Source organism: Pyrus communis, chromosome 15, assembly GCF_041283825.1.
Source record: "Pyrus communis isolate YQ-2024b chromosome 15, ASM4128382v1, whole genome shotgun sequence".
In the NCBI taxonomy this organism is placed as follows: Eukaryota; Viridiplantae; Streptophyta; class Magnoliopsida; order Rosales; family Rosaceae; genus Pyrus; species Pyrus communis.
The window spans coordinates 1,029,048-1,050,103 of record NC_142579.1 but is presented as its reverse complement, the minus strand read 5'-3'; the positions used below and the strand labels follow the sequence as shown (position 1 = coordinate 1,050,103).

General features: G+C 37.5%; 2 protein-coding genes across 3 annotated transcripts; one reads left to right on the top strand and one right to left on the bottom strand.

Annotated features, from left to right (window-relative positions):
* The first annotated feature begins 212 nt into the window (after window positions 1–212).
* Window positions 213–4,119, top strand: LOC148690331 (uncharacterized). 2 transcript variants are annotated; one of them, XM_088686788.1, is made up of 6 exons: window positions 213–328; window positions 417–818; window positions 1,299–1,395; window positions 2,106–2,226; window positions 2,828–2,885; window positions 3,850–4,119. In XM_088686788.1, the coding sequence occupies exons 2-6, from the start codon at window positions 424–426 to the stop codon at window positions 4,007–4,009; spliced, it is 831 nt and encodes a 276-aa protein (XP_088542914.1). In that variant the 5' UTR covers window positions 213–328; window positions 417–423; the 3' UTR covers window positions 4,010–4,119. The 2 variants fall into 2 exon arrangements, with proteins under 2 accessions (XP_088542914.1, XP_088542913.1); XM_088686787.1 differs by having other exon boundaries at window positions 396–818.
* Window positions 4,120–12,358: 8,239 nt separating this feature from the next.
* LOC137716555 (protein DMP3) lies at window positions 12,359–13,549 on the bottom strand. The gene has a single exon (XM_068456012.2). The coding sequence runs from the start codon at window positions 13,346–13,348 to the stop codon at window positions 12,674–12,676; it is 675 nt and encodes a 224-aa protein (XP_068312113.2). The 5' UTR covers window positions 13,349–13,549; the 3' UTR covers window positions 12,359–12,673.
* Window positions 13,550–21,056: the final 7,507 nt, after the last annotated feature.

The window sequence follows — 21,056 nt, the reverse complement described above, 5'->3', positions numbered from 1 at the left end:
GGTTGCAGCTGTCTGAGTAGCATGGAAAGGCTATGCACTTTTGGCAGCAACTCCAATTTGATTTCGTGTGCATCGAAAACCCTAACCTGCTTCATTTGTAAATTACCAACAATACTCCCCAGGCGTTACTCCCAATCAACCTCCCTCTCTCTCTCTCTCTCTCTCTCTCTCTCTCTCTCTCTCTCTCTCTCTCTCTCTCTATATATATATATATATATATATTTACACACACACACACACACACCCACATATTCACAGCTCTCCACCATCGTCTGAGCTAGGTTATATATATGCACATTGAGAAACCAGCATAAACTTGCTCGATCAGGTATACACACTACCTCTTAATTTTCAACCTTTATACAAGTTAAAGTTTAATGCCATAGGTATTACAGTTCCACTGCATGCTGCCGCAGCACTCCAATGATAACAAGGGACTACTTCATGAAGACAGAAAACAATAACTCATCAGATGTCCAAGAATTCTTCAAAGATCAGAAGAAGAAAAATCGTGCAATAATTTCCAATGCTGCCGGTTTTAATGGTGAAAAAGGTGCAAGTACCCCAAATGATGGCCAGCAAGAAAACAGCAGCTTAAAGCCATCGAATGATATGTCTTGGTTGTTCAGAAAATATCTTTTTACAAGAAGTCATAGTAATAGCACTGGTAAATCCATCACGGAAGCTGAATCTGAATCAGAAATTGTCAAAAGGCATTCATCACCCCGCCCTTCAGTACCACCTATGCTTCTTGGTAGTAATGATTTTCGAGGAGACCGGCTGTCTTTGCTAGAGCGAAAGCTTCTTCCGGGGTTGCGGTATGTTCTCCTCTACATAGTCACCGTTATCTACGCGTATTATCTTGGAGTTGCGATTTTGACACTCTCGGTTTAGCTTTTGAAGCACTCGTGCATTTAATTTGTACATTAAATTACATTATATTAAGTATATATGGGTTCGTTTGAAAGTGCTTTTGAAATGAAAAGTATTTTTGCTGAAAATATTTTTGGAACTAATTTTTAATAAAAAAAGTAAGTGAATTTTGGACAATCTCTTGAAGTGCTTCCTAGAATAAGCACATACATGAAACACTCCAAGTGTTTTTGGGACCTAAAAACTTTTTGTTTAAAAGCGTTTTTTTTAGTCATGTTAAAAGTGCTTCCTAACAAGCCATATAGCGAGTACCAAAATCTTCACTCTTTATTTTTTGTTGTCTACTAAATTATACAATTGAACGTTGATTATTGTAAATGTGAAATTAATCCTCGTACTTTTGTTGTGTATGTATATGTGTAAAGATGTGGTGATCAATCCAACAAGACTTCTACAACAGAACAACTTACAATATTTTACAATGGGATTGTCCATGTCTATGATAATATTCCTGCTGAGAAGGTGAGTATACAATTTCTGACTGCCATAACAACTTCGTGTCCTCAATTAATCTTTTCTTTTTTCCAAATTCTCAAATATTTGGTAGTAAGCATAGGCCTGCATATACGCATATGATGCATGTGATGAAAGTTAATGAGGAACATACTGGAGACGGAGAAAACGACAGATGTGGAAGAGGAACAATAAGAAATTGATTATTAAACTACCATCATGTCACACCTATACTCTTGCAACCACCGCCCCTGCCGGCTTAGCAACAACCACTATCACCAAGAGCCGCCCCACCCCAAAAAAAAAAAAAAAAAAACAAACATTGTTGCATCATTCCACCGAGAATCTACCGCCATTGCCAGTTTGCCACTACCACCACTCCTCCCTACCATCATCGCCGCCGCCCCAGCCCCGCCACCATAAATGCAATTGAATTTTAGTACATAAATCTTTAAACATGATGTCCATTCGATACATTTTACGCATATCAAATTTACTAAAAGCATGATAATATGCACAAGAGTTGTTAAGAATTGGAATAATATCCATATACTCGGTGATTAGTTAATGCTGTAAATCAAGAATAAAAATCACTCTAATACTCAATCCATGTAAACAAACATGACATAATGTGTTATATATATATATATATATATATGCGTGCAAGCACTTCATACTTTTCAATTTCATAACATTCACAATGTACGTACCTATTGTAGGCAAAAGAGATTCTGTGTCGTGCTAGTGAAAACTCATCGTCCAAACCTTTTGTTAGAGAAAGGTTAAAAAAGGCACCACCACCTCTTAGACCGCAATTATCAGTTTCTAAACTAAGAGCAGGTTTGTTTTCTTTCATTACAAAGTTGCAAATGGTTGTAGTTTGGCTTTAAGTCGTGTTTCAATTTTCCCTCTAAACAAATATGTAATTTGGCTTTCAAACTTTGTAAATTTTCAAATATCCCCCTATAGATAATTAAATTTTCTATGTGATGGAAGTTTTTATTGGCAGAAATTTTCAATTAAGTTCCCTTTTCTTCCTCCCATTCTCTAATTCGTTTCTTGCTCAAGCTTTTCAAGGGTTTTTGGGTTTGAAAGTTTTAGGATTTCTTTTGACACATGTGATTCAGAAACAAAATCAAAGCTTAAAAACATGATTTGTGCCAATATGAGAACAAAAGCCATAGGTTTAATCAAGTACTCTTAAGCTTTATGAAGTAAAACCGTAAAATGATGATAAATTTGGTATTTGAAAAGTTAAAAATAATGTGTGAAAATCGCTTTCCTTACTAAACGCACTAGTTCTTATCGGGAAAAAGAAAAGGGCTAATTTATAGATGGGGCTGCCTGTAATTTTTTGGTATATATTGCAAATATGAAAACTTGTGGGTGCATCTTCTCCATAGATTTTACAAACTAGTTTATTACACTTGAACTATTTCAGGGGTTCCAATGGCAAGGAGACATTCCCTGCAATGTTTTCTCGAAAAGCGTCGTGGCAGGTAAAGAGTATTCTCTCATCTCTTATACTTCATGAGTTTACGTATTTTGTGTGTAATATCTATGTGACTTCTATCCTTAATTGACACATGTTAATAAATTTAATCCTCATTAACTTTCTACAATTAACAAATTGTGTCCACGTTCAAACTTGCAACACATCTTCCCCTTTTTCCCCTCCTTTTCTTCCCCACTCACTTGTGACCCCAACTCTTCATCAAGATTGAGAAAATTTTCAAAGTTATCGGTACACAACTTAATATATTATTTGTTATAATATAAGTATAAATAATTTTTTTTTAAATGTCTATTTATTTATATTATAACATATGATATATCAGACCGTGTTCCAGATTAGAAAGGAGAGAAAAGAAAGAGAGTAGGCTATATCCGAACCGAAAGAAGTCCAAAGCTCATGCTGGCGTCAACTTGGAGGAGCAAGAAAGCCTTGGTTTTTTTTTTTTTTTTTTCGGTTAAATAAAAAAATTAAATTGGCTTTCTAGGGGTATCAAAAGAAAAATTATAGAGTTAATTAATTTGTAGAATTTTCCTCATATTGTTACAAATTGAGGACATAATATACAACCATAATTTAGGGATCACTGGCTTGATACATTTCAATTTTCTCAGATTGCATTGGTTTAATACTTTTGTATATTTGATTGCTTGATAGACTATGAGGGCTTTGTGTGATTTGGAAGTAGACAAAACCTAACACATCAACATTTAACAGTTAACCAAATGATCAATCAAACCTAAAGGTTATATTGGGGTTATGTATGTGAAAACGACATGGTCTCCTATATGAAAAAATTCAAACCTCATAGCCCATTTTAAGAATGACAACCAAATCTTGGGTGAAAAATGTTGTTTGTATTTTAGAGATTAATAGTCTTTTTTTACCCATAAAAATAATTAATACCTAATCAATTTACTTTTGTATTTACATGTATTGTGCTTTTGCAGGATCATCAACAAATATCCCTATGCCCTTCATTCTGGAAAACAAGAGGACAATGAGGCATTCATAAACAACCAGTCAAATGAAAATCATAAAATTTCTCTTTCACCTTTCCCTTCACGTTTAGGGTATTTTTCTCCCAAATTATTTAACCAAGGTTGTTAAGGAGAATTTATGGTCTATAAACCTTAGGGTGCTATATATGTAACAATATGTTTACATTAAGGGATGGGTAAGAATAATTGGTTACGAACTTATCATTTACGAGATTTGAACCTAAAACCTCTCACTTACAAGTGAAGAGGAATATATATATATATATATATATATATATATATATCACTACATTGTAGTACTAAATGACATTAATTCATTAAGTGACTATATATAAAGTCAAATGTAATTTTTTATTATGTCTAATAAAGGTGAAAGGCTTAATTTTATTATGAAATACATTAGTACTTGAGGAGTTCATACTACATGGCATTAAATGTTACACGCAATGATTTCTGCATGCTCTAGTTATATGGCAGTTTGGTGTTTTTTTCCTTTCATTTTTAACTTCTTGTACGTAATGACTTCTGCAAATACCTAAATAAGAGGAATCCAAATTGATCTACAAATCTCCAAGAGAAACGCAAACTGCTGCCCATTATATTCATAATCACAGCCGACAATTAGGTTAATTAAAGAGTCATACGTTAGTTAAAGGAGAAATTTTGCATGAGCTTATAAAAGGTGGGCTATTTCATATATTGACAATTGGTTCTATAAAGGAACCTCATCTTTTTTCATGGTAACAGAGCAAGTTGGCTCACATATGAAGCTTAGCAGCCGCACATGTTCCATGTCACCCAATATGTGTTGTCCACTTGTTTGACTTGATAATTGTCACATGTGAGAGGGCGTGTGAAGATGTGAAGGTTAAAGAGTCTTATGTTGGTGAAAAAAGAAACCTTGCAAGGACTTATAAGAAGTTGAGCTAATCGACATATTCCCGATTAGTTTTATGATCAACCTCAACTTTCTTTGTTCAGACATTGCTGCCGATTATGCAACCATCCGCGAGGTGAAATGAGCGAGAAGTGGCCAAAACCAACCTTAGGAAGAATCTTGCTTCCCGACCTGCGAGCGTCGAGCATGTAAATGATGGATTAGTGTTGCATAAAAAATATTTATGAAAGTTTCGACGTTTCATTCCGAGTCCAAAACAATGATCTACAATTGAAGACCGGCAGAAGTTTGAAAAACAAAGCAAACTTTATTTGCATCTTCATCAATAACTCAATTGATATTGCTCGTCTTTGTGGTTCTTTAAATCTACAAACAGATGCTGGTAGCCTGGTATATACCTGTATGCAAGTAAAGACTTCTCCTTAGGTTGCATATTTGCACCACAAAAACTCCGAAACAAACCGAACAAATAGGCCAAGCAACACAACACAAAAGAATATTTATATAAGTGTAAACTCTAGCAACGATGCTTTGCATAAACAACTAGCCTTGATCCACGATTCAATTTATTAGTTTGTCTACACATTATGAATAGTTTTCTTTTCAAAGTATACTTGACCTTATATATCAAACTGGATATGAAGCTGATCAAAGTGCTATCGTACATCAATACTAGGCTAGAAATTAACTTCGTAGAATACTTAGAGCTAAAATTAGAGTGAAAGAAGTACAATTAAGAAAATTAGTAAACATTAGTATAATTAAGAAAAATTAGTAAACATTCATCTTCAAATTTTCAAGCTCGTCACTTTGTAGAGATTATTTCATCACTAACAGCATGTCGACCATATAATTTGATTTTCTTTCAATAAGTAGGCACATTTTTGAAATTCGAAGAAAGAGAGGAAGAGAATGTTACATACCACATTGATGAATTAAAAAATGACGATTCCAAGCCAACAAAGCTCTCTGTTTTGCGAGGGTCGGGGGATGGAACATCTATCTTATGCAACCTTACGTTTGCTTTGTAAAGAGGTTGTTTTTATTAACCAAGGATATATGTGTATGGGCATTTTAGTCATATTGTGTATAGTTGTGGTTAAGGTGATTAGCTATCTTAGTTAATAAGTTTTGACAGCTGTAAGTTTGGTTTTAGGCTTTTAGATATATATATACTACTGTAAAGGATAGCATTAATTCATTCAGTCAATATAACAACTTCTTCCTCAAGATACAATTCTCTCTACTCTTACATTTTCACTGTTCTTCGTTCTTACATCTTCTTGCTGTTTTTGATGGAGATTTATGGCTTAATCTGCCATGCTTATGATGGTATCCAGAGCAAAGGTTCAGTAAACGGTTGAAGAGGATCCTGGTTAGCTCATCAGGCTTCAGGTTTTTCTGCGGTGTATCTGCGCTGTCTGTGCAAGGCATTTTGATCTGCTTGGATTGAGATCTTTGATTTCTGTTGCGACATCAGGTTTTTCCGCTTTGATCTTCGAACTTGAGTCGTTTCTTCGTCTAATTGTTGAATTCTTGTCTCGTGGTTATCAGAATTTATGGATCTGTGGCTTGATGTGATAATTTCTAGGGCACGAAGCCTATAATTGTTTTCTAGGGCACGAAGCCTATTCGTGTTTGATTTTGTCAATTTGCAAAGTCTTGATTGTTTTCTGAGCACGAAGCTCTTTGATTCTTGGTGGTTAATTGGAGCACGAAGCTCGCAAAGTCTTGATTGTTTTCTGAGCACGAAGCTCCTTGATTCTTGGTGGTTAATTGGAGCACGAAGCTCTTGATTGTTTTCTGATTGTTGTTTTCTGAGCACGAAGCTCATTGATTCTTGGTGATTGATTGGAGCATGAAGTTCTTGATTGTTTCTTGATTGTTTACTGTTGATTGATCTGAGCACGAAGCTCCTTGATTACTGTTATGGCGATGAATATGATAAAGGTTGAAAGTCTACTTAGAATGTTAACAATTAGGCTTCAGGAGGATAATTTTGTGAAGTGGTCATTTCAGTTTCGATCTGTTCTTGAAGGAAGTGATCTATTTGATCATTTTGATGGTACTTCGGTCTGTCCACCAAAGTTTGTCTTTACTGAAGATGGTGGTATAACGACTGAAGTTACAGCAGCGTATAAAGAGTGGATTAAAAGAGACAGGGCTCTTGTGAGTTTACTGCTTGCTACTTTGGGAGATGAAGCAGTTGAATACGTTGTAGGCTGTAAAACTGCACATGAAGCTTGGATGAATTTGCAAGATAGGTATGCTACTGTTTCGAGAGCCAGAGTCAATCATCTCAAGACTGAGTTACTGACTGTTAAGAAGGGGTCTGATAGTGTTGAGAAATATATGTTGCGAATCAAGGTTCTTAAGGACCAACTTCTTGCAGCAGGAGAGGTTGTATCTGAAAATGATCTGATTGTTGCTGCTTTGGCTGGATTGCCAGCAGAATTTAACATGATCCGTACTGTGATTGTGGCTCGGGAAACTCCTATTTCTCTTAAAGAGTTTCGAGCTCAATTGTTAGCTGCAGAGAGGACTGCTGAAGATTCACAGTCTACTATGACTTTTCCTATGTCAGCTATGCATTGCCAAGGTGAATCGTCCAATGCTAGTTCATCACAGAGTCAAAGGTCGTCTCAACAACAGTTTTCTGGTGGTTATGGTTTTGTCAGTGATGTTAATGCTAACTCTCAGACTAATACTCAGCGGCCAACAGGGGGAATTGTGTCTCAGGCTTCTTATCAACACAGTCATGCAAATTCTCAGCATAACCGGGGCTATCAGAATTATGGAGGTAACAATGGCCGGTTTAACAACAGGCCAAGGTATAATGGGAACAATAATGGCAGGTTTTCAGGAAATTCTAATTTCTTTGCTGGAAGCCCAAGTCATAATGGAAGCTCTAATTTTGGTTCGAAAGGTGGGTCCATGGGACAAAATTGGAATGGTAATACTGGTTCAAGACCAACATTGATTCCTGAATGTCAGATTTGTAATAAACGAGGCCATACTGCTCCTAATTGTTACTAAAGGTATGATGCGAGTTCCAGTTCAGCTCCTCCAGTTATGGAATGTCAAATTTGTGGAAAGAGAGGGCATACTGCTCTCAACTGCTACCACAGAGGCAATTATGCATATCAAGGTGCTCAGCCATCTTCTTCTTTGACTGCTCTTACTGCCCAAACTCAGCAGCATTTTGGTTCTTCCTCACAGCCTAATTGGGTACTAGATACAGGTGCTACCCACCATATGACTGCTGATCTTGATAATCTGACACTTGTGACACCTTTTGAGGGCAATGACAGGATTACAGTGGGCAATGGAGAGGGTCTTCCTGTTGCTAATACTGGTTTGGGTTCTCTTTTAACCTCTTCTAAACCTTTAACTCTTCAATTGGTGTTACATGTTCCACAGTTAGCAGCTAGCTTATTATCAGTCTATCGATTATGCAAGGATAATCATTGTTATGTTATACTTGATGAATTTGGTTTTTGGGTGCAGGACAAGGCAACCAAGACAATCCTAATGAGAGGAAGGAGTAGTAGTAGTGGCTTGTATTACATTCCTCAGCAGCATTTCTTCAGATATTCGCAGCTAATGAATAATACTCCTCAAGCTTTGTTGGGGCAACTTGTCAAGACATCTCTATGGCATCATCGACTTGGGCATCCCACCAATGAGGTTCAACTCAAGATGCTTAAAGATTCTCAGATTTCTGTTTCTGTAGATAAGAGTCCACAATTGTGTTCAGCTTGTATTAGGGGTAAGATGTCTAGACAACCCTTTCCTTCTAAGTGTAATAAGTCCAGTATTCCTTTTGAGAAAGTGCATACTGATGTATGGGGACCTTCACCTACTGTTTCTGTGGAAGGTTATCGATATTATGTAATCTTTGTTGATGAATGCACAAGGTTTACTTGGATATTCCCACTTGTTAATAAGTCTGATGTGTATACTGTTTTTGTGAAATTTCATGCATTTGTTCTGAATCATTTCAAAGCAAATATTAAGACTTTACAATCTGATGGAGGAGGAGAGTACATGAGTAAAGTGTTTAAGAATTTCTTGGATACCAATGGTATTTTACATTTTGTTTCTTGTCCCTATACCCCTCAGCAGAATGGTCTTGCAGAAAGGAAAAATAGGCATATTGTTGAAACTACAGTGACATTACTTAGTGCTGCTTCTTTGCCACAACAATTCTGGTTTCATGCATGTAGTCATTCAGTATTCTTGATAAATAGAATGCCAAGTCAGAATTTAGCAATGGTATCACCCTATATGAAGTTGTTTGGTCAATCACCTTCTTTAGGATCATTAAAGGTCTTTGGTTCTGCAGTTTTTCCTTATTTGAGACCTTATAATGTCAATAAGCTACAAGCACGAAGTGATGCATGTGTATTTTTGGGATATTCAGTAGGTTACAAAGGAGTATTGTGTTTTAATCTATCTACACAACGGCTAGTGTTGTCCAGGCATGTTATTCATGATGAAAGTGTTTTTCCTTTTAAGACATCTCAGTCCATATCTGCTACTTCTTCTGTGCCTATTTCATCAAACCAAAGGAAGTTATCTAGAGTCGTTTCTGGAGTGTTGTCACATGGTTATGCGCAACATGAGATGAATAATGTGGTTCCTGCTCAATCTGTGAATCTGCATTCTGTTTCTTCTCAATCTTCTGGTTCATTATCGGGTTCAGCATTATTACCATTACAAGCTACTACTACTCTTCATCAAACTTCTTCTTCTCCAAGGTTGCCTGTCCATAACCCTTCCCAAATTCAAGTAACTTCTAATTTTGAAGATCTATCTCCTAATGTTTGTTCTACATATGATCTTCTGGTGGTTCCATCTTCTGTTTCTTCTGATGATGTGGCTGGTTCATCTTCTGTTTCTCTTCCTGCTGTCAATGATCATGGGATTAATAATGTTGTTATTCATGTGCCTTCTGAGCATAATATGGTTACAAGATTAAAAAGTGGAGCTATACAAAGGAAGGATTATTCTGGTTATTGTGCTTCTGTTTCTATGAATTCAGATTCTTCTTCTTGTCTTACTTCATCTTCTTCATCATCTGGTGATGATATTGTTTTTTGTGGTTTGACTGCTATACTGGATATTCATGAGTCTTCCGAACCAACTCATTACAAGCAAGCTGTTACTTCGGAGAATTGGAGAAATGCAATGAAGGAAGAGTTTGAAGCTTTGCAAAAACAAGGTACTTGGGAATTAGTACCAACTCCACCAAACATAAATGTCATAGGCAGCAAGTGGGTGTATAAGATCAAGAAGGATCAAGATGGGAAGGTGTCCAGGTACAAGGCAAGGCTTGTTGCTCAAGGTTTTAGTCAAGAACATGGTTTGGACTATGAAGAAACTTTTAGTCCCGTGGTCAGACATACAACAGTAAGGCTAGTTTTATCCCTGGCAGCAATGAACAAATGGGATTTAAGGCAGTTAGATGTGAAGAACGCCTTTCTTCATGGAGAATTACAAGAAGAAGTGTTTATGAAACAACCTCAAGGTTTCCAAGATTCTTTATATCCTACTCATGTCTGCAAGTTACTTAAGTCTCTATATGGACTTAAACAAGCTCCTAGATCCTGGAATGCCAAGTTTACAAGTTATCTCCCTACTTTGGAGTTTCAATCTTCTCATTCTGATCCTAGTTTATTTGTGAAGGTCAGTGGTTCTGATGTAGTGATATTGCTATTGTATGTTGATGATATTATCATCACAGGGTCTTCCTCCAAGTTGATACAGCAAGTTATTGATGATTTAGACAGTGTATTTGATATGAAAGATATGGGGAAGTTAACCTATTTTTTGGGTTTGCAAATAACCTACAGAGATAATGGTGATATCTTCATTAATCAGTCAAAATATGTCACTGATCTTCTAAATAAGGCTGGCATGTTGCATTGCAGACCTTGTTCAACTCCGAGCAAGCCTCATACTCAGTTATTGAAGGATGAAGGGCAACCAATGGTTGATCCAACAGTTTACAGGAGTTTGGTGGGTGCATTACAGTATTTGACTTTCACTAGGCCTGATATTGCCTATGCAGTCAATTATGCATGTCAGTTTATGACAACTCCTACTGAGGAACATTTTTGTTTGATTAAACGAATCCTTCGATATCTTAAAGGTACGATGCAGTGTGGATTGACATATTCTGCTCAGGGACGAATGGAATTACTTGCTTACAGTGATGCAGACTGGGCTGCTGATATAAACACCAGAAGATCTATCACAGGGTATATTGTTTTTCTCGGTTCCAATCCTGTTTCCTGGCAGTCCAAGAAACAAGGCAGTGTGTCTCGCAGCTCTACTGAGGCAGAGTATAAAGCACTTGCTAATGCTGCTGCAGATGTAGCTTGGATTCGATTAGTGCTCAAAGATCTGCATATTTTTCTTCCATCTGCACCGGTGCTACATTGTGATAATCTTTCCACCTTAGCCTTGTGTTCTAATCCAGTTTTTCATACTCGGATTAAACACTTGGATACTGATTTTCATTTTGTTCGGGAAAGAGTTCAAAAGGGTGATCTAGGGGTCCAATATATTCCTACTGATGCTCAGGTTGCAGATGTTTTGACTAAAGGTTTACACAGTCCTTTATTTGTTCATCATTGTACCAATCTTAGACTGGGTTTCCCCAGTTAAGATTGAGGGGGAGTATTAACCAAGGATATATGTGTATGGGCATTTTAGTCATATTGTGTATAGTTGTGGTTAAGGTGATTAGCTATCTTAGTTAATAAGTTTTGACAGCTGTAAGTTTGGTTTTAGGCTTTTAGATAAATATATACTACTGTAAAGGATAGCATTAATTCATTCAGTCAATATAACAACTTCTTCCTCAAGATACAATTCTCTCTACTCTTACATTTTCACTGTTCTTCGTTCTTACATCTTCTTGCTGTTTTTTTATGGAGATTTATGGCTTAATCTGCCATGCTTATGAGTTTTCACGATTTGGACCCATGACCTTTCGGTCACAAAAGACCAATATTTTCATTGCGGCAAGACTCATCCTCACCACATTGATGAACTAATATTGTTTATTTTAAGTGACTTGGTCATGCAGTTTCATCCTTATAGTCAATACATACCAATTGGAGATAAACTAAACACGTAATTCCAGGGAGATCAACTATTTAGATTAAACTTTGTAAATTATATAATGTGGTTGTTGATTATTGAATTATTACTTAAGTGTTAATTAATATGTTTATTTTCTATTAGTGACACATTTTAGAATTTGTAAATTTTATCTAAAAAATTAGTCTAGTTAACATTACTCTGAGATAATTTACTAACTTTCAAAAGTTGACCACTTATATTCTGACCAACCCAAAGATGACCACTGTTTATAAACTCGAGTTAAGTTTGCTGAATACTATACATAGAAATAGTTAGAAAATAGTACATTTTTGCTCATCATCATTTATGTGGCGTATGTACATCATCTAACAATGATAAATAGGGTGGTAAGCATACACCACATTAGTGATGAGCAAAAATGCTCCCGTTAGAAAATGCACACATATATAGAATAGAAAATAGCACTCGCAATATTCTTGAAAGAATCAAATTACACATGTCATTAATTTATTCTTGATCTGCTAAAATGGACAATTGTACATGTTCCTTAATCCTTACGCTTCCAGGTAATTAACTACAATAAATTAAGACTTATTAACAAAGAATATTAAACTACACTCAAAACCAAAGGGCATTTGGAAGTCAAAGGAGAACAAATGATTAAACAACAAATTCAATAATTTTGTTTAGACACGCAAAAGTATGACAAAAAATGACAATTTTGCGTGTCTAAATAACATTTCTCAGAATTCGATAACCCAGTTATTTGCCAGGCGTAAGAGGGAATCCAATACCGTGTCTCCTGGTGGGGAAGACCATAAAGAGCAAGCTGCATATGAGCCCTATACCAACTGGAGCAATGTCCAAGACCTCCTGAGTCTGATGGCCTGGTGTGGGATAAAAGCACCCCAAAACATTCTTGTCCCTCAAAGCCACAGCGCCAAACACAAACACAGACAAAACTGCATGAACCAAATCAATGAATCTTATCTTGTACTTGCTCAAATCCGGCAGCCCCGAACCCGAAGCATCCGGGTAGTCAAACACAAACAGGCCCTTGGTGGTTGCCAACCCGTAGTAGACTTGTCCGTCTAAAGCCTTGACGCTGTCGGTGAAGGACGCGAGAAAGCACGAGAGGGCGAGGAGGAGGAGGAGGATCAAGGTCATGGGGCGTGTGGCGGCGTCGCAAGAGCCGTTGCCGGTGAAGATTGGGATGAGGAGTTGGAAAGCAAGGAGGGTGCCTGTGGGGAGGAGGTTGGCTAGGTTTGCTGTGCTCGTTAGGGTTTGGGAGATGGCACGTTGGGAGAAGGTGGGTTGAGGTGGTTGGGGGCTTTTCGGGGTTTCATCAGGTTCTGTATCGGAGGAGGAGGTGGAGGTGGAGGTTGGTTGTGGCGCGGCAGGGGTGATGGTGGAAGTTGCTCTTGGTCTAAGAGACATGTTTGCTAGCTACAGCCTAGCTGCACAAGTATATATATGTATGTATATATATTAATTGTACGACCGCGGCAGGTGCGGTGGTGGACGCGGCGGAGGGAGCGATATGGTTGTAGCTGTGGTGATCTTGAGATCAATTGTTGGTGTATTTGGATGAGAGAGACTTGGCGTATAGGGATAGCTAGAATATTGATTGTTGGGATGGTTAATTAGGGGGAGTGCATAGGACTTATATAGAGAGAGAGATGGTAAGAGTTAGGTTGATGGAAAATGATATGATATGATAAGAACGTAGTTGTTGCTTGTCTTGGAAGGTAGTATTTCCATGGAGTTTCCTGTTAGGTCAAGCTTTTGACATCTTCAATGTTCAGGGGCTATCTCACACGTTTAAATGCGCAAAGTTATGTATCTGAATGCATAATATAATAATTGTTTTTTCGATCAATATATGCACAATACAGTAATATATACGTCAAGTTTTCAATAGATTTTTCAGTGCAAGGAACGCGGTTCAGTATAAAAAATATCACAATACAATTTATTCGATAATTGAAAAGAAATTTCAATCATTTATATTATGATAGTTGGTGTATTAGACGGGTTCTCAGCACATCAAAAAATTTCTCCTAATTGTTGAGTTCAAGTACAGTAATATGTAATGCAAAATTTAAGTATTAATTTTCTAAGCTTAGTAGTATTTAAAAATTTGAAAATATTTGAATCACGTTGACAAATTTCGACGACTTATTTGTACGATACAGGTCATGATTTTCCAGCTTCTAAGTTAGCAAGGAACCTTCTGACGTCTATTCGCTTCTAGGTCATTAATAAAAAAAAATTTCCTAGAAAGAACAATAGACTTCCATCTTAGAAAAATTAATATCACGCAAATAATATGGAAGAATAATCGTAAAATGATGAAATTTTTTACCGTAGTGTGATTTGTACTAGCACCTGCCTTTGTATAGTAATATTTCTCCCTCTTAATTATTAAATTTGGTATGGTATTTTGTTTCATCACAAAAATTTATAAGAAGGTGTAGTTTATGGGGCATTCACATACTTAAATTGTTTTTTATTTTCGTTTTCTGGGTTTCGACACTCATTTTAATATCCACTCATAAATCCTCACTCAATTCAGTTATTTGAAGATGTCTTTGATGGTTTTTAACTGAATGTTACATGATTGTATACCGACCCACATGGAGAAAAATAATAGCCATGTTGAATTTCGGGCTTCTACATCACTTTTGGCAGTGGATAGGGAATACCGCGTTACTTGAAAAACCCCTATATGACGGTACTGGATTAATGTTCAATCAAAAGGTGCATTGCATATAATCAACCAAAACAAAGTTATCCACGCACGCTACCAATAAAATCGAAATAAAATTTCAATTTTAGACCTTGACTCTTGAAACGGAGCAAAATTATGATGTAGAGGACCATGTTTGATTCAAAAGTGATTAGTTGAAAATGAGCTTTACGGTGCCTCACTAAAACCTAGCTAGGTAGCAAAAATTCAGTAAGAAAAATGCTCCTAATCGTAGGGGAAAAAAAGTACATTAAGATCAAGTGAGTATACTTCTAGATACTCCCCCTAAGTTTGACAGAACTTCCAAATGAGAACTACAAGCATTGCATATGATAGTTAGGCATACCAATTCCTCAGACAAACTTCTAGAAGGTTGACTTCGGCAGGGATGTTGTGTAGAGGTCAGCAAGGTTGTCTAGGATCGGCTTGCATGACTTCAATCTCCTGATGTAGATGCAATATGTCTTGGCGTTGACTTCATTGATGTATCATGGCTTGGTCGGGTTGATACATGCGACATGATCTTCATGGATCATTGTTGGGACTCAACGATGGGTGAAAAACAGCAAGTACTTCGAATATGCTCAACAAGAACTCCTAACCATGTCTCACTTGTGGCGTAGTGAAGTGAGAAAAGTCTTGGAACGATTCAAAGATTTCGCAACTAAGGTCATATTGTGGACCTCCAAGATATTACTATATCCTAACAGTAAAGACATAAACATTTGGGAATTTTGCCTTGTACGGGTTTGATAAGTAACCTGCGTCAGCATAACAACAAGGCAAACATCATTTCGAGGATCAGGGGGTTGAATCCGCTCGAGATGTTTTGGGATTTGCCCTCATAGTACCTTCAGGGCACGTCTTTAGTACCAATTCAGTGGATACGTGTAGGTACGGTGCTGCATCTTTACCAATAGATCAACAGCGAATGAGATGTCCTGTCTAAATACAATGAGCTAAGTACAACGAAGCACAATGTTGAACTCATATATGGAATTTCGGATTCCATAACCTCTTCAAGGGTCTCATTTGTATATAACGTATGGACGATCAAAGGTATACTCAAATGTGACACCTTCAGGGTGTAGTTCGACTAGAGACCAAAATACTGTCAGAAAAATGCTTTAACTTTAGGTCAAGGTATAAACGAGTTTTCCCAAGATCCTTCATCTCAAATTCCATCTTTATGTGCTAGGCAGTTTTCTCAATCTTTTCCGGAGTCTTAGTAAGATTCGTGTCAACGACATAAACTATAACCCTAGCAATTCCGAATAAGACTTCATAGTTTAACACATAAGGGCATAATTTATATCCCTAACTGATCAAATAATCATTTAGACAGGTATACCACTTCCGTCGGATTTTTCAATCCATAAGTGAACACTTCAAAACGAGTTAAGAAGGTGTTCCATGGTTTTGAACTATTTGAAACAGTACATGTAATTCTTCAGGAACTTACACGCAAATCTCTGTATCTATATCCCCATGGAGAAACACTAACCACATTTCACAATGCTGCTATCAATCACAGGACGTTTGAGAAAAACCTTGCACCGTAAGGCATGCATCATATTGCATTATTTCATTCATCACATAATGCTTCATTTCCCACTTGTAATACAACAGGGTTACCTTGGGCAATGTAGAAACGATAGATCCAACACACACTTTAGTAAGGAATTTGACCTAGATTGTAATTTCAGTTGTCCAATCAGTTCTACGTTGTCACTTAATCAACGGAACACAGTTCGATATCATTGCTTTTCATTTATGTCGGTAGCTACCATATAAGTGAAAACATCATCGATGGTAATCTCATTTCAATTCCATTGTCTTATCCAAACTAGTATACTGGACCAAGAACTTTAAGTCTCGGGAGTAATCTTGATTAATCTCATGAGATGGAAATGATTTGAGACAGCAATAAAGTATAGATTCATTGTTGTTCCATGTCTTCTTTTTCTAGGGAAGTAAATCCTATGAACCGAGTGATCTGTGGTGCTCCAAGCCAAGACAGATTGACTGGCTATCCACTGGTGTACCGGACCATCCAACAGGGGCGTCCAAACCGTCAAACAGAGGCGGCGCACTTGTGCGGTACGGGGATCGAGATAAGACATAATGGGCAATCTCCACGCAAATTTGCGTCGTTTTCCATAAATGTTGACGTTATTATCTCCCTTTAACGGCGTGAAGACTGTCTCATTAAAGTGACAACCCGCAAATGAACGCTAAAGAAATCGCATGCAAGGGCTCTAAGAGAGCTAGTGTGAAGGAGAATCATAATTGACAAAGATTCACATCTTTATTTGAGGACCCATATTAGTACGTTGTGGCAGCGCAACTTGGCACATGGAATGCACATCCAAATACATAAATACGAAAATCTTCGGGTTCATACCAAGTAACCAACTGTAACATCAAATAAGTTGGGTGGCAATGAGCTTTAAGGTGGACCAACATAACCGTGTACAAGATTGCATAGCCTTAGGCAGAAACTGAAAACTTGGTACGTTTACCAAAATTTGGGCAATCATTTACATTGCGCTTTATGATTGCTAGGTGAGGCTATTTGGGGTAAACATGGGAATTCGATGTTCAATTATAAACCCAAAATACATGCAGTACTTTATCGAAAACCATCGAAATAAACTCTCCGGCATTATCCAGTCTCCTAGACTTTATGGGATAAGTAGGGTGGTGAACCCTTAATCAACCAGGAGGTTTAGCAGCAATGTGTGTGGACAAACATGTGACCAGTTTGTCGATTCATTAACCAAAACCATAAGTATTTATATGGTCCACATTTTGGTTGGATTAGTCCATATATATTCCCTTAAATCCACTGTGAAGAGAGAGACGTTTCGTATCTTTGCAAGGGATGATATAAAAATCAAATTTCCCAAACGAGCGGGATTTGGCAAGTATGTTTGTAGACACAAAATCCTTACTTCGAGTAAGGAGATGCGTCGTAGCATCGTTGGTTGACCTAAGTGTCCCAAATGGTCGTGCCAAGACAAATAAACTACTCGAATCACCCAGCTTCAGGTCGGGTACCTATGGCGTGTGCCCTAGTTAGGAGACAACACATTGTTCCTAAATCAAGCTTCAGGCTCATTTTTGGAGGTGGTGCAAAGATATTTCACTCTATTTGCTTCAGTGGTTTCATTCATGATCACTGTCCTCTCGAATATCCTTAAAAAATCAACTACATAGAGAATTTAAGGTCACCTTAAATAGCGATGCAGTACCATTCATACAACGAGGAGCGTGCCAATGCTTTTAATCAGGTTGGATAGACCTGAAGTCGTTGTTAGAGATGTGATTTAGGTGTAAAGTTTGTATGCGTAGTATCGCATTCATCCAGACAACTAACTTCCCCACATTCCTACCTAACCACTCTTCGGGCATGATGTCACACCTTGGCAGGCCCTAATTCTACCATAAGTTTTAAAAACAAACTCAAAATTGGATCATGAGAGAGACAGACCCAAACTTGGGTTTAGTAGGCTCCAGTCGAAGCTGGAGGGGTCTGTTCAGTAGGTCTCTGCCAAAGCAAAGTAATACCACTTGATGCATCTCTGCTGAAGTAGAATATGCCCTTCAATACATCCTTACCGAAGCAGGGCATCACCATTAGGTAAGCTTTGACCGAACTGGGTTGAGTCATTCGGTAGACTCCAACCGAACTGGGTTCATACCTTTCTTTCACATTTGTAGTAGTAATCAAATTTGAGACTTTGGTAAACTTCCACTTTATACACTGCTGCTTCAGGAGCGAGTTAGAAACATGGAAGGACGAGAAAAGTATTCTCCAGTCAAAATTCGATCGGATTTATAAACTTCATAATTGTACTCATTTATGGATATAATCATGGTGTGCTTCAGGCAATGTCTTGTACCCCACATAAAGTGGTTTCTATTAGAAATGTCCAAATAAGGGAAATCGAACTTGTGACGGTTCAACAATCCATTGAATTGAAAGGAACAAGATTGTGATTGGTGCTATGGGAATGAATCATCCATAAGCATCAAAGTTAGAACATTCGAGTTCTAAGACATGGTTTTCATGAAAAACGTCGAGTTTTCATGTATGTATTGTTTTATGAAAACTTCGGGTTTCAAAGGCACTAAATTTGAAACTACAGGTTCAATTTAGTTTATGAACGTTTAGTTCATAAAATAAAGGTTCCTGCAAGAACACATTACACAATATGCTGATTTAAGTGTAGTGGATTTGAGTTTCTGAAGAAACTCAAGTGTGAGAGCTTCGTTACTACGAAAGTATGTCAACGGTTCGAAGTATAAAAATAAATTATTGAATCGTTAATGTCCAAAAGTGATATTCAGGTCAATAATTTTGGATTCATTATCAGATTAATGGATTGTAGGTCACTTTTAATTAATTCAATAGATTGAGACCAAACGGGGTCGATTGTAGAAGCAAAAATAATAGCATTGGGTCGAAAATACCATAACTCAAAAATTGGGTTGGGTGCCGTGAGCATTGGGCACGGGTGTAGCTACAATAGCAACCCATGGGGTGGCTTCAGGCCACGGGCCGAGTGACAGAAGCCCAGCAATCATGGCTATAACGCAAGGGTAGGCCTAGAGGTTTACGGGCGCGAGGGAAACCCCAGCTGCAACTGAGTTTCCGGTTTAGGATGAAGGGGGCACGAGTCAGGCCCAGGGAAGTGCTGACCTGCGGGTTTATGCGTGTGAGTACTAAGCCCAGTCCCATGGGCTGACTAACTGAGGCACGGGCTATGGTAGTGGCAGAGCTCAATAGCAAATTGCTGGCGTGTACCGAGGTGAAAATGGACCATCCCAACATGCATTGATGTGGGTCGGGGCTGCAGGCTCGTGGTAAGGAAACCAAACCAGACACACGCCCTGGTTGTCCACATTGTGCAGTGAAGCCCGAAGGCTTCGACAAAGGTCCGAGACGTCAAACGACATCGTGTCAAGGAGGGTTTCCACACGACTAGGCTTCAGGCCAGCACGGTGGTCCTTGTGGTGGTGCTGCAAAGTTCCAATATCTTTTTTTTTTTGAAATTGTTAAGGTTTTACAAACCCTAGATTTGCTTCTAATTTATGAATATACTTTGACTCACAATTCCACATAGCAATTTAATTGCGTAACGCATGAAACAAATATATATGTATATATATATATATATTAACAAATATATAAAACATATACAATATATATATCGGAAGGTAAATATAAATGTAGGGGGTTCATGCATCATAGGGAATGTTTTCATGCTTCATGGTCATTTCAAATATCTTCCTTTATTTTAAGCATACCTAATTGGCAGAAAACTACAAAAGCCTTTGAAATTGTAAAAGATCCTTATCAGAAAGCCGGAATTGTATCTTCAATGTGTTGTACCACGTTCAACACAGAAAAATTAAATTGAATCAATAGCCTGTAGATCAATTCAATAAAATAATAGATTAATCATAAAAAGAATGATTAAAAACGTAATCTCCCCTGATTGAAGAACAAATTTTCTTGTTAGTGCAGCATCAAGAGCGTGTTGATAACATGTTGTAGGCATAATTTACTGAACGATTACGGAGGCCATAGAGACAGAGAAAGGTGCGACATAGAGAGAGAAAAAGAGATATGTGTAATTGTGAAATGTGTTCTATTCTACCCCATTGTGCCTTTATTTATAATAGTAAGGAATGTTAATTCCTTACCCTTTTAGGATTACAACTCTTAATAGGTAATCAACTCCTAATAGGAATATAAGAGATATTCCTAGATACACTAGGATTTACACAATCACATTCCTAATCTAATAAGACTGCAACAGAGATAAGTTTCTTACAAACACACGCAAGGTCAGTTGCTAATTCTTTAATTTGCTAACTGGATTGCTACCTTCGTTGGAGTTACGTTTTTTCTATGTGGCACAACAAATCTAACTTTGCTAACCTCCCTTAGAAATGCTCTAACTAGGAGGATATATAAAACACTCTATAAAGTCCTCGTGTATTGTGTTGCGGTCTCGGAGTGAAGACTGCGAAAGAATGTCGAGTAAGGTATTTTGGCGAGAAGTTAGTGGAAGGGTGCTTTTAGTACATGCATCAAAGGCTTGCATAATAGACCTCTATCTCCATGTGGTACCTGGAGAACCTTCTCCAACCACTTTTCCGGCATTCCGCCATTGCCTACCACCCATCTTCACTCATTATTCTTCCTTTATATTTTCCTCATCTCCTATTTTGCCAAAACTAAGTAGTAAAAAATTTGTGTTAACGTTCAAAATTTGCAAGTCAAACCCAGATGAATCTAGGTGGACACGAATATACTTTAAACCTAACAATCAAAGATATATAACTCTTGGTGGGCTTTAGGATTTGGACTGAAATTTAAATAGA